Raw genomic sequence first — 14,442 nt, 5'->3', positions numbered from 1 at the left:
TGCTATTGGCCATCAGGAAGGGGAATTGGGGGAGTAGAGTGTGGAGACCAGAGTCAGGCAGATCAGTTACAAAGGACAAGAGTGGCAATCTATAAGAAAAGCACTAGTTTATCTTCCTGATTCATTTGAGTTTTGTTTTGTTTTTTAATTTGGATTAACCTGTTTGGCCTCCATGGCTTCCATGAATGTTCTTGTAGCCAGAGCCAGCTCTGTGCCCTGGACAGCATATGCATGGTCCATGCCTTGCATTTCTGCTGCATATTTTAAGTTTTACTGCATATCTTTGCTCATTTTTGTTCAATTTTATTCTTTTTATTTTTGTGTTTTGTGTTTTGTTTCTGCTGTATTTTCTTTTGCATTTTAGCTAAACTAAGACTTGCCCTGCATGGTGCCAGCTCTAGCACACACAGCAGAGCCCTAGTCGATAAGAAGTTGCAAATCAGTATTCGAAAAGCACGGAGCCTGCAGGATCGCATGCAGCAACAGCAATCATCACAGCAGCCGGTGCAACCCTCAGCCTGCCTCCCATCACAGGGGGGGAGCCTCCCTCAGCCGACAAGGTAGTGCTTGGGAACCACATTAGTTTATGGACGGCAGGGGAAGAAGTGACCATGAGAATTCTATAGCAAGAGCTCTCATTGTCTTGGCAACTACAGGGGAAAGAGAGAGAGGAGTCCTGAAAAGATTTTCTTCTCTCAGGTCAGACATACAGTGAAAAGCACATTGTACTGCTGGTCTTTTCTTTAATAATTCCTAGAAAGATGCAAAAAGTACATCATAATAAATAGACTGCTTTTACAAATTTCCTGCAGGTGAGTTTATCCCTGGACTTGTGTAATAACATGATTATCGTATTTATACATATTATGTTCTTAGACATGGTAATCTGGGCTACATTTCATGTTGCAGTAGCAACCATGATTTATTTTGGAATTTCAGTGCTTACTGTCCCTTAAGGAAGCAGAGAAAGCAGTCCTTTCCTTGCTTTGATTGAACTATAGAGAAGAGACACGAAGATTCCCTTTGCTTTGCTTCTTTATGGTGAGAACTAGTAGCCATTAGTGTAGTTCTCACATCTTAGCCCTGAATTGGGCTTTTACTTAAGAGCCAAATTCAAATTTAAATAAAAATTGATTTTAGCTATTAATAAGACTGAATAGTTTTCAAAATATAGGTATAATAAAAGCAGTTAACATTTTGAACATTTGCCTAGGTCCAGGTACTGAGCTAAGTACTATCTATCTATCTATGTAACTTTTTTCTTTTTTAAGATAGGGTCTTGCTCTGTTACCCTGGCTGGAATGCAGTGGCATGATCACAGCTCACTGCAGCCTCAAACTCCTAGGCTCAAGTGATCCTCTTGGCTCAGCCTTGCATAGAGCTGAGACTACAGACATGCCCCACCACACCCAGCTAATTTTTTAGATTTTTGTAGAGATGGGGTCTTGCTCTGTTGCCCAGGCTGTTATATATTTTATGTAATTTCATTCTCACAATAACCTTATGAGATAGGGACTATTATTTAGCATATTTTACAAATAAAGAAACTCAGTCTCAGAGAGGATAATTAAGGTACCCAGATTACTTAGCTAGTAAGTGGTAGAAGCATGGACTACAAATCTAGATCTGTTTGTGAATGTCCTCAGCCATTATGTAATTCTGCCTTCTATGAGTAGGTTTCCTATATAAGTATATAATATTCTTCATAATGTTATAGGGGTGACTGGGTGACTATACTCACAATAGTTTATAGTATATTCTCATTCAGATTGAGAGAGTTGTTTCAAATATGTGCAATTTAGATAGCTAAACCCTTTCCAGAACACTTATATCACTTGATGAATGTGAGTGATTGAGGTTTTATCTAAGTGCTTATAACACTGAGTTTTTTAGGTCGGAAATATAAAACAATTAGTGAGAAACCAACTAAATGCAGTTAATCTCTACTCCTACTCCTAAATCTCAAGAGAGTCATAGTGTATTATTTAGGGAAACATCTCAGTGAGTAATACAATCAAATCCAGATTATGAAAACACATTTGAAATGGTTGATTTCTGTGTAATCCCATGAGCCCAAATCACCGTGTATTTTATAAATGTTGGCCTCTGGGTTCCTTTAGCAGGGCTGCCTCTCAGGACCCCAGGTAGGACTTTCCTCCCTGTAAAGCATCCTGAATTTTTGCTGTTTGGTGTGAGTAATATTCTGGTTTTGCTTACCTTCCATGTCATCTGTATGTGGGACTAGCAATTTTTGTTTCGTAATTTGCAAGTAGGTCATGGTTGAAATGGGACTTCACAAATAGTGAAGAATATTGGCAAGGGCTTAACTTAATATTATTGTGTGCAACTTGGTGAGGGCATTTAATAAAGAGGATTAATATATTACCTATTTACCTGGGTGTGAGCTGACTATGGCATTTTCTTTTGTGAACCTTTGACTCTACTTGTGCTTGTCTTTCTGTTTATTTTCACCATTCCCTCTGTGGATAGCTAGAAGTGGGAATGGAATGAACAGTTCTTTTTGTAAGTGTTCCTGTCAATCAAGGCAGCTTATGACTGGCTCTCTTCATTTGTTTCAGTGAACAGCCTATCCCGCTCCAAGTATTGTTAAGCCAGGAGGCCCAGCTGGAACCCTGCACGGATAGAGAGTTTGGAGCCAGTTCTTTCTTCCACTCACCTGCTTCTTGCCATGAGTCACACTCATCCCTATTTCTAGAGTCATCTGCCCCACAGCAAAATTCCCCCAGTAGATCTGCCTCAAAGCTTCTGACTTCGGTTGAGGTGGACAGCACTGACCCCTCTGCATTCCATAGGCAGGGTTTACCTAAAACACCAGGCAGGACTGAGAAGAATTCTCACCATGGTTGGGAGCCATTGGATGCCCCAGAGGGTAAACTGCAAGGCTATAGGGGTGACAATAGCAACTGCTGCAAATTCCCTCCACAAGAAGGAAGAGGCATTGCTCAAGAACAATTGTTCCAAGAAAAGAGGGATCCTGCTGACCCATCTCTGGTGATGCCTTGGTCACACCCAACTGGAATAGCCACCTCTGGGGGAGGAGATGAACACATCCTAGGCTGTACTCCTTCAAATTCATCAGCTCAGCCCAGCCTTCCTCTATATAGAGCCTGCCATCCCATAATGCCTGCTGCTGCTTCATCTGAGCTTCACTCTCCTGATCCTGTGCAGAAAACTAACCAATGCCTCCAAGCCCAAAGCCTCAAAACTTCATTGACTTCAAAAGTGGATAGAGGCAGCGAGGAACCCTATAGGCCAGAGTTTCCCAGCACAAAGGGGCTTGTTCGCTCTCTGGCAGAGCAGTTCCAGAGGATGCAAGGTGCCTCCACAAGGGATGGTACAGGTTCTAAGGACAGAAGTTTGCCAGATAGTTTAAGGAAGAACTCTTCCCTTTCTGATTCTAAGCCTCCTTTCTCACAGGGTCAAGGGAAAGGCCACTGGCCTTGGGCAAAACAGCAACCCTCTCTGGATGGTAGAGACAGACTACCTTCCTGGGAAGAGCCTGCTGAACATCCTTCTTTTGCCATAAACTCTGGGCTACCTAATGGTGAAACTTCTAGAGGAGGACAGTCCAGGTTGGCAGAGCCAAGTATATACCAAGGGAAGCTGTCCCAAGTGAGAGATGCTAGGCCTAAGGAGCTGGGTAGCAGTATGGACTTGGGGACTTCCTTGCCTTTGGATTCCTGGGTGAATGTCACAAGGCTCTGTGATTCTCAGCTTAAACATGGGGCCCCTGGGACAGGAACGAAGTCCTCTCCCCATGATTCCCATACTTGTGCAATATATCCAGAGAGAAATCACATCCTTTTGCATCCACATTGGAACCAAGACACAAAGCAAGAGACCTCAGAATTGGAGTCTCTTTACCAGGCCAGTCTTCAGGCTTCTCAAGCTTGCTCTTCTGGATGGGGACAGCAGGATGTGGCTTGGCACCCAGTTAGCCAAACAGGTAAGAGTGCATACAGTGGTAGGGGGAGTAAGAATCATATAAAAGCTAAAAGCAGGAGGTCAAGATTAGAAGAAGGACGATGTTCTGTACAGATAGTACCCCAGCTTAGTAGGAGATAGTAAAACTTCTGACTTGACTCAGAAAGCCTTCAGGATGAAGGCTAGACAGTTTTCTGGCTAGAGTAGAGAATGGGGACAGAATTATCACTTATGGACCAATCCCCTCCTTCTAAAGAAAGACTGGTAAGTATTTGCCCATGGCTTCTCCAGTAGGCAGTGCTAAGGAATAGGTCTTTGAGGGTGACTCAGCATGAGATGGGACAGGCTGAGAGGAAAATACATCCTTTAATGGCTTAAGTAATCCCAAGATTCAGCTTCCAGGTCCACCTTGCAATAGGATGTCCACACCGAGCCTAGTCTTCAATGTGGTATTTCCAGATCATACTGAACTAGCAATATCAAGACCTTCCTTGCTCCCTTCAGGAACTGCCAAGTTTTGTGTTCACAGATTTTTTCAATGCGTGTAGGGTAGCCATTCACTGACTCTCCTTGAGATAATACTGGGTGAGGAGTGGAGCCTACACCTCAAGTGCACATCACAGACTTAATTTTGGAAATGATAAGAACAATGTTTGTAACTTAGATTGATGCCTTTTTTTTTTTTTTTTTTTTTTGAGATAGGGTCTCATTCTTTTGTCCGGGGTAGAGTGCAGTGGTGTTATAATAACTCGCTGCAACCTCAAATACCTGGGCTCAAATGATCCTTCTGCTTCAGCTTCCTGATTAGCTGGGAGTACCGGTGTACACCACCACACCCAGCTAATTTTTGTATTTTTTGAAGAGATGGGGGTCTCACTATGTCGTTTATGCTGGTCTCAAACTCCTGGCCTCAAGTGATCCTCCTGCCTCAGCCTCCCAAAGTGCTAGGATTACAGGTGTGAGCCACTGTGCCTAGCCAGATTGATGCTCTTAACTCTCAAAGCCTGAACTATTTTTTTGGTTCCAACACTAACTCTCAGTATTAATTTGGACAAGTCATTTAATTTCCCAGTGCTAAGTTTTTACCTGTAAAATGAAAGAATTAGCTCAATGATTTTTGTTTAAGGTACATTCCAACTCTGAAATGGTATGAAATTGAACTCAGAGAACTTTTACCTTTAGCTTGGATGTTACAGTTTCCATAATGGTACAAGTTTCTGACAACCAACATTTAATTGCATCCAAACAGATTAGTGAGTACTTACTATGTTCCCCAGACCTGGGGGCGGGGTAGGGGATACCACATACATAAAGATTTGATATTGAGAAATGTTTTGAGGATCAGCATTCTAGTGTAGATTTTGCAGTAACATTTACTAAGTGGTCTTTAGTTACATGGGACAGTACAATATGGGAAGATCCTAAAGAATGAGGAAAAGCTGAAGTCTGCCTCAATGAGCTTTCTATCTAATATAAGGGAAAAAGAATACACAAATATTAAGTATTTTAAAGAATAATAATAAGCATATAAGACAACATATTACAAAATTGAGCTAACTAGTTGAATGTTAAACATTATTTTTAAAAACCAAAGACCCCTTATATTACCCAAAATAGCAACATTTTCATTGTAGGTAATTTTGAAAATACATCGTCAAAAACCATTGATAATCCCACTGTTAATATTTTCATGAGTTTACCTTTGGTTTTCTTTATTATACATGTATACTATATATTTTGTTTTGTTTTTGCAAAAAGCAGGATCACTGTAATATATTTATACAGTTTAGTCTCATGATTTTCTTAAGTTGTATCTATGAGCATTTACCATAAAAAGTACCTTTAGGCTGGCCATAGTGGCTCACATCTGTAATCCTAGCACTTTGGGAGGCTGAGGCGGGAGCATCTCTTGAGGCCAGGGGTTCAAGACCAGCCTAAGCAAGAGCAAGACCCCATCTCTATAAAAAATAGAAAAAAATTAGCCAGGTACGGTGGCACTTGCCTGTAGTCCTAGCTACTCGGGAGGCTGAAGCAGGAGGATTGCTTGATCCTAGGTGTTAGAGGTTGCAGTGAGCGATTGTAACACCACTGCACTCTACCCAGGACAATAGATTGAGACCCTGTCTCAAAAAGACAAAACAAAACAAAAAACTTTAATGATAATAATATGCTACATGTGAATGTGCCATAATTTGTGTATTCAACCATTCTACTATTGTTGAATATTTAGGTTAATTTCAATTTTTTAATAATAAAGCACTGTGATGAATATCTTTGCCCTGAGTGTTTGGCCACATTTCTCTTAAAGTCCTTAGAATAAATTTTTAGAAGACTGATAACTAGTTAAAGTTTAAAAACTTTTAAAAATCTCTTGATATATACTGGCAAATTAGCCTTGAGGAAGATTACATTTCTGAAAAATATCCAATAGTACCTATCAACCATTAATTTTTTTACTTAATAGTGTACAATAACTAATTTAAAGAATCCACCTAGTAAGTCAATCAGTTCTCAAAATACTTGTCAAATCAAAGTAGTCTTTATTTTTGCTAGAGTCCCTGGTTTAAAAACTTGTGTCCTTAAGAATTAACATGACATAGAATAAAGAAATGATGAGGTGGATTAATCAGGAGGTGGATGATGAAGGAAAATGCCAATTAGCATCCATATATGAAAGAATATAATTTTGGGGAAGTTCTTTATCTTATTGTAAAGCATTTATTAAGTACCAAATTACTTTTTTTTTTTTTTTTAACTGATCTTGCTTCGTTGCCTTGGTTATAGTGCAGTGACATCTTCGTAGCTGCAGCCTCCAACTCGGAGGCACAAATGATCCTTTTACCTCAGCCTCCTGAGTAGCTGGGACTACAGGTGCGCACCACCACATCTGGCTTGCTTTTTTATTTTTTGTAGAGTCAGGGTTCTTGATATATTGCTCAGGCTGGTCTCAAACTCCTGGCCTCAATTAATCCTCCTGCTTCAGCCTCCCAAAGTGCTAGGATTATCAGATGTGAGCCACCATGCTCCCATCTTTTTTTAAAAAATTACTTTTTTAAAAATTACCTTTTTAAAAAAATACTTTACTGATATATAATTTACATACTATGCCTTTTACCTATTTAAAGTGTACAATGAGTGTATTAGAGTTCAAAGTATATTGGAGTTCTCTATCCATTACCACAGTTCTAAAATGTTTTTGTCACCCCAAAAAGAAACACTGTATCCATTAGCAGCCACTCCCATTTCTCTCTCCTCCTCTCCCCAACCCAGGCAACCACTAATGTATTTTCTGTCTCTATAGTTTTGCCTGTTCTGGACATTTCATATAAATGGAATCATATAATATGTGGTCTTTTGTGACCAGATGAATTTTGACATGATCATAGTTCCTAAAGTGTTATATAAATACTGCTCTTGACCTATATTCTGAATTTCATAGTATTTTGAAGTTGGGCAGGCATCATCTTATAGATATCTACTTAAAAATAAATAAGAACTTTTGTTATGGAGAATTTCAAATATATGCAAAAGTAAAGAGTAAGAGTAAATGTTGCAATGACCCACTCCACCAGGTACTTATCACTAGCTTCCATGGTGATTGTCTTGACAAATTATTGACGTATAGCCAGTTTTGATTTAGTTATAGCCCTCCTTGTTTTTCTTCCCCACTAGATTGTTTTAAAGCAAATCTCAGACAGTATATCATTTCATCCACCAAAAATTTAGAATGTATCTCTCAGAAGTAAAGACTCTTTTTAAAAGGCAAAACTATAATATTATTATACCTAAAAAATTAACAATAATTTCTTTCCTGTTGTATATTGGTTTTGGGGGAAAAATGAAAAATAAGATAAATGGAAAAACCAAAAAAACAATAATTTCTTAATATAATACAATACCTAGCCAATATTCAGTATCGCTCGGGCACAGTAACTCATGACTGTAATGTAATGCTGTAATCATGCTGTAATCCCAGCAATTTGAGAGGCCAAGATGGGATGATTGCTTGACACTAGGAGTTTGAGACCAGCCTGGGCAACATAGCAAGATCCCGTCTCTACCAAAAAATTTAAAAGTTATCCGGGCATGGTGGCGCATGCCTATAGTCCCAGCTACTCAGGAGGCTGAGGCAAGAGGATCACTTGAGCCTAAGAGTTTGAGGTTACAGTGAGTTGGGCAACAGAGTGAGACCTTGTCTCTAAAAAAAGAAAAAAAATTACTGGGCAAGAGGGTAAATATATTTTCATTTTAATGGAGATTTTCAGATTGCTTTTTAGGAAAACTATAACACAAGGATATATTCCTATACTTTTGGGGGAGTCTTTTAAGGAAATAAAGATTCCTAGGCTCCAACCACAAACATTCTGATTTAGGTCTATGGTGAGCTCTAGAAAGCTGTATTTTTAGTAGCTCCCAGATCAATTTGAGGTGGTTTTGAAACTACTGCATTTAAGTACCAGGAAATGTTGAAAATAACTGTTCTTCTTTACTTACATAAGCAATATCATGCTTTAACCATATATACACATATATGAATCATAGTATCAAATCAAGATGTGAATTGGCCACATATGTAGCAAATGTAGGTCAAGGGCATGTACATTTTCAGAATGGAAGACTTAATTAGTCAGACTGGGGACAGTCCCTTGGGAGTCACATATCCAGTTTAGATCAACTCTTCTCTGAACAATCTAGAAAGATTTTGAGGAGGGGGTAAGCATTTAGTAGTTGTTTAGAATTTAAGTGATTGAGAGAAGCTAAGTGGGGCGGGACATAAAAGACCATTACACATGTAAAATGTTTCTGAAAAGCTTCTGTTTAGAGTAATAAGCAGTTACCAGGTGAGATGATAAAGAGGACCATGCTGAAAATCAAGACACTTGAATTATAATCCTGGTTAAACTACTAACTACCTGCCAGATGCTGGAACTCATTTTCCTGTTATATAAAATGAGGAGGTATGATAGATGATTACTACGATCATTTTAGTTCTTAACGAGTCCAGAGATAATAGTTTACTTTGTCACTACGGATTCTCTAGAAAATCACTGTGTTAGATAATTTCCTCTGTATATATTAAAAGTCTTGGGGCCCATGTCTGACAGAAGCTGATTATGTTTACAAAAATGAAATGAGGCAAGACGAGGACATTCAGCCGTCTGTCCACAGAGCCCTTTCTCTACAAAGTTCTTAAAGGGCTGTGAGCTGAGACCCTTGTGGCCTACAGAAAACTATCCATATTCTGAAAATCTTGTTTCTAAATTTCAGGAGCATATCCTGCGTTGGATTCAGGGATGCGTATTTGTTATTTAATGAGATAAGAACTCCTGAGTTTGTGTTGCCAGGCTCAAAGTTTAGACCACAGAAGAAGAGGTGGCTTCAACTTGTATTTCTTTTTTCTTCCTCAGGCTCTGCAGATGGCATGGGGAGGAGGTTGCATTCAGCCCCTGGTCCTGGTCTCTCAAAGACCCCAACAGCAGAAATGGAGCACAGTCTCCAGGAAGCTAGCACAGTGCCTGCTTCTCAGGTAGCACCCTCAGATGCCAAGGTGCTGGGCCTGGGGATCGCGTTGGGGAAGGGAGTATGGAGAGATGTGAGTGGTGGGGTTGATGGTAAGGCAGAGACTTGGTAATGTGGGGCCATCAGAATAAAACAAGGTCTATGAGTGGGCTTATTTTGAGTGAGAAGAGATTGCCACATGGCTACTACTTTACAAATAACATCTAAAATTTGGTGTCTACTATTGAGTCTTTCCCTATTCTTTTCCATATCCCTGCGGACAGGGTCTGAGGGAAGACCACAGGTCTGGTGTTATGTGTCTGCTTGTATGTGTCTGTGTGTTTGAAGGCTGCACCTTGCCGAGGCCTCAGCAGGGAGTGTGGGGAGGATGAACAGTACAGTGCAGAGAACTTTCGCCGCATCTCACGCAGTCTCAGTGGCACCGTTGTCACAGAGAGGGAGGAGGCTCCAGTTTCTTCCCACAGTTTTGTAAGTAGAATCAGGGTCTGTCCATTCAGAGCACTGTCCTCCTTGCTAGGTAAAAATACAGTGCAGGTGAATAAACAGGGAGAAAATGAAGGTTGTAATTTCAGGGAAAGCCATGTGCTCTCAGCAAAAATGAGAACATGCAGCCATTATTTTATTTATACATATTCAATTGGAGCCCAGAGGAATGTTCATTTCTTGTAGCAATTCTGAAAGGGTGTGTTATAAGGTACCCTAGATTGAGAAAAGTCATAGTAGCCTTGGGAAGAATCTGAGAAGCAAAGGCTGCTGATTGGCTCAGAACCCACTACACTAATCAAAGGAAGAAGGGAAGAAATGGAACAGAGTATTATTTTGCTTTTTCCTCCCCACCCCACCACTCAGTACATTTTTGAGTGGTGTCCAGTGTGGATTTAATATAAAGTGAAGCATGTGGATTAATGAGAAAAGGAAAATGATTTAAAATCCTCTCCTTGAGGCTTTTCATATGGTACTAATGCAATAATCTGTAGGAGGAAGGGACAGGAAAATCCAAGCTAGTAGAGATCAACAGACTTAAATACTATCTGTGGCTAGGTTTATAGGTAATTGTACCTTTTGAGAATTTCACACACTTGTCCAAGACAAGTTGAGTTTTCTTTATAATAAAGGTCAGGATACAAAGCATCAGTGTATTGAAGCTTGTCCAAAAGGTCAGTTCAATAAAAGTGTAAAAGCAAGTTTTAAATACATGGCACAAAAAATAAAAAGGTATAAAAGGATATACAGTGAAAACTAAGTCTCTATCCTACCAGCCCTTCAGATCTAGTTTCCCTCCCAAGAGACAATCATTTTTTTTTTTATTTTGCATTAAGTTCTTAATTCTGAACAGCCTGCCACTCTTTTTTGGAAAAGGTGGTCTCTTCTGCCTAGCATTTGCTCTTATATACCTTCAATGCATTTAATGGCAAACTATTATTTTCGTAGGAGACTTGGCTTCCTTTCCTCTGACCTCTATATCATGGATTAATTGATTCATTCCTTTAAACAAATGCTTATTGAGCTTATGTTCTAGGTATTGCGCCAGGTGCAATACAGTGGTGAGTTAGATATAGTCCCTGCTTTTATGGAGCTTACAGTCTACCGTGGGGGACAGATAAATAAACAAGCAATTATAATGCAGTAAGGATTTGATGCTATGGGAGCATAATAGAAGGGACATTTAAACCAGGCTTGATGTATCAGGGAGGGCTTCCTGGTGGAAGCAAAAAGAATACAGCAGGTAAAGGTACCTGAAGCAAATATTAACTGAACTAAAAGAAGTTCATTTGGGATGGCACGATTAGAGAGTCTGGTAAAGGGCGATGATGGAGAGTGTTGACAAGTGAGACTGCAAAGAATAAAAACAAATGGTAGATCGTAGAACACAGAGAACCCTCACAGTAAGGAGTTTGGAAGGATAGAAAGAAGTAGATGTATTGGAGAGCCAATTAGGAAGTAAACATCAATGAGACTTGGTGCCTAACGTGCCTGGATGTTGGGAGAAGAGTATAAGGGATGATGGCCAAATTTTTATTTATTTATTTATTTATTTTGAGACAGAGTCTTGCTCTGTTGCCCAGGCTAGAATGAGTGCCGTGGCGTCGGTCTAGCTCACAGCAGCCTCAAACTCCTGGGCTTAAGTGATCCTACTGCCTCAGCCTCCCAAGTAGCTGGGACTACAGGCATGCACCACCATGCCTGGCTAATTTTTTCTATATATATTTTTAGTTGGCCAGGTAATTTCTTTCTAGTAGTAGAGACGGGGGTCTCGCTTTTGCTCAGGCTGGTCTCGAACTCCTGACCTCGAGTGATCCACCCACCTCGGCCTCCCAGAGTTCAAGAATTACAGGCATGAGCCACCGCGCCCGGCCGTGATGGCCAAATTTTATAGGTTCATAGTGATATATTTGAGGGAAGATATGTGTTCAATTTTGTATATGTTAAGCTTGAGTGGAGATATCTGGTGGTAGGCCTTTGGATATGAGACATATGAACTGGAAATTGGGATTTTGGAATTATAGCCCTTGAAAAGAGGAGAAGAGTATTGCCAGAAGAGGAGAAGAGCCAGGATATATCCCTGCAGAACATCAGATTTAAGGTGGTTCTTCTTCTGAAGAACCCTAAAAGGAGACTGAGAAAAAGAAACGAGAGAGATTGAAGGGAAACGAGAGCAGTGTGATATCATGGATACCAAAGGAAGAATGTTTCAAAAAGGAAGGAGTAATTAGCTGTGTTACGTGCTGAGAGGGCTGGCAGTCCTTAAGTTGCATGGTAAATGCCTACCATAGTCATTCTGTGGTAGGTGCTGAGAGCATACACTGATGGGACAATACAAATTCTGCCCTTGAATAGCTTGCAATCTAGTAAAGGAAATTAGATATACTGGCATATAGATTATTTTATTTAATGTATTATTTACTAAGTGCCTGCATTGTTCCAGGTGCTGTTCAAGATGCTGGGATATGGAAATGAAAAGAAATGTATGCTATTAGAGGAGAGAGACAATAAACAAATAAATGATGTAACCTCAGACAATATTAATTATGATAAAGAAGAATAAGGCAAGGGAATAAGGAGTAAAGTGGTTTTTCTTATGGCAATTTCTGATAGGGTAATGAGGGAAATTAGCTCTAAGGAAGTAACATTTAATCAGAGACCTCAGTGATATGAAGGTGTGAACCTTTGGAGGAATATTCCTTGTAACAGAAACAGTAAGTATAACAGCTCTGAGGTAGGAATGAGTTTGGTATGTTTGAGGAACATTAAAAAAGTTAGAGCATAAAAGGTATAGGAATAATAGGAGGTAAAGCAAGGAGTAGCAGGGCCATATCACATAGGACCTTGTAGGCCATGGTAAGGAGCCAGTGGTTGGGAGATAGGAAGATCAGCTTGAAGGCTGTTACAGCAGTGATCCAGGAGACTTTGAATATAAAATCCATAGGTAGAAATGATAGTACTTGGCAACTAATGGAATTGTGGATGGGAAGTGGGAAATCAAGGGCAATGCCAATGTGTGAGTCTGGGTGACTTAGGAAAATGAGGTACCAGGAAGAGGAGTTTGGAAGAATGTTGGTTCAATTTTGGATATATTATTGTTTCAGATGTTAAAGGAGACATTTCTAGGTCTTTACCACAAAATTGGATAACTAATAGACTGTAGAGCAGGATATAAGCATCAGTGAATACAAATTTGACAGGCAAAAGAGGAAGCTGTGGAATGTAGCAGTGACAGGAGAGAAGATGGAGCAGAGTTCTTGATTCTACATTTAAGCATATATATTTTAGTTCCCAATACTTAAGAGAAGTACAGAATTGTTTTCTCAATCTCTCAGGCTTTCTGAATTTCTCTCTCTCATTTCTCCTTTATTTTTAAATTTCTATCTCAATCTCTCTAATTCTATTGTTAGCATTAAGGAGTTTGCTAAAGACCTGACTTGCAGGGTTAGAAAGGTGAGGGATATGAGGAAGACTGGTTAAGGGAAGAGAATCTGAAGTATGGAGTTTCGTAGAGGGACTGATGGGGAAAGTGGCTGAGTAACTTGGGTTCCTCTCCAGAACAAGGCATGTTTGTGCTGTAGTTCCCTCCATTTCCCTCTGCTTGCCTTACTGTGTTTACCCACCACATCCTGCTGTGTGTTAATCCTCATCTCTATGTTTTCTTTTTGTCTTGTCTCATTATAAGGATTCATCAAACGTGAGGAAAAAGCATTTGGAAACCGGGCACCGTTGTTCCAGCTCCTCTTCCCTCCCTGTCATCCATGACCCTCCTGTGTTTCTCCTTGGTCCCCAACTCTACCCTCCCCAACCACAGTTCCTGTCCCCAGATGTCCTGATGCCCAGCATGGCAGGGGAGCCCCATAGACCCCCAGGTAACGCCCTCCAATCTAATATTATATGCCAGTGTGGACCTCTAAGGATCAAATCAGTATGCCTGGGGGTGGGGGTGGGGGTCCCAAGGTGGGGTGGTGTAAGGATATGAATTACTACTTTAAGGCAAAGCATTGATCTAGATGCATTGTGACTGAATCATTTCTTGGGCACCATGGTTCTTAGACTAAGGGTCTAGACCAGCACCCCTAGAATCTGTCTACCTATGAGAATGAACTGCTTCAGTCATGATAAAATAAGCTTTTAAGTGACAAAGGTGAATTAATACCCAGTCTTTGGGATACCCTAAAACAGAAAGTGTCATCTCTGTCAACTAGTCTTCTCTCCTTCTATGATCTGAGTCTCAGCTTAGGGGTGGTCTAGGAAGACAAGGAATGAGTGGGAGATTTGGAAAGACCCTTTACATGGAGTACCCATGCCATGCGTACAGACCCAGACAATGCTGGGGAAGGTGGACAGCCTCGTTCTGTCTTTCTTTGACCCTCCACAGTAAGATGTTTTTGTTTTTCCCCTCATGAACTGAATATACAGCTTAAGGCAGTGGTTCTCAGTGGGGAAAGGGGAAGTACTACTGAATCTAGCAGGTAGAGGCCAGGGATACTG

The 14,442-nt window shown here is 40.3% G+C and overlaps 1 protein-coding gene across 1 annotated transcript in view; it reads left to right on the top strand.

The window, feature by feature from the left end:
- The window catches only part of USP54 (ubiquitin specific peptidase 54), a 118,026-nt gene that overhangs the window by 101,744 nt on the left and 1,840 nt on the right, over nt 1-14,442 (top strand). The window contains exons 18-22 of the mRNA XM_069459992.1: nt 365-560; nt 2,580-3,967; nt 9,354-9,472; nt 9,793-9,933; nt 13,634-13,820. Coding sequence (XP_069316093.1) covers nt 365-560; nt 2,580-3,967; nt 9,354-9,472; nt 9,793-9,933; nt 13,634-13,820 — 2,031 coding nt within the window. The remainder of the gene's footprint in view (nt 1-364; nt 561-2,579; nt 3,968-9,353; nt 9,473-9,792; nt 9,934-13,633; nt 13,821-14,442) is intronic.

This window comes from Eulemur rufifrons, chromosome 28, assembly GCF_041146395.1.
Source record: "Eulemur rufifrons isolate Redbay chromosome 28, OSU_ERuf_1, whole genome shotgun sequence".
Classification (NCBI taxonomy): domain Eukaryota; kingdom Metazoa; phylum Chordata; class Mammalia; order Primates; family Lemuridae; genus Eulemur; species Eulemur rufifrons.
This window is presented reverse-complemented; position numbering and strand designations above follow the sequence as displayed.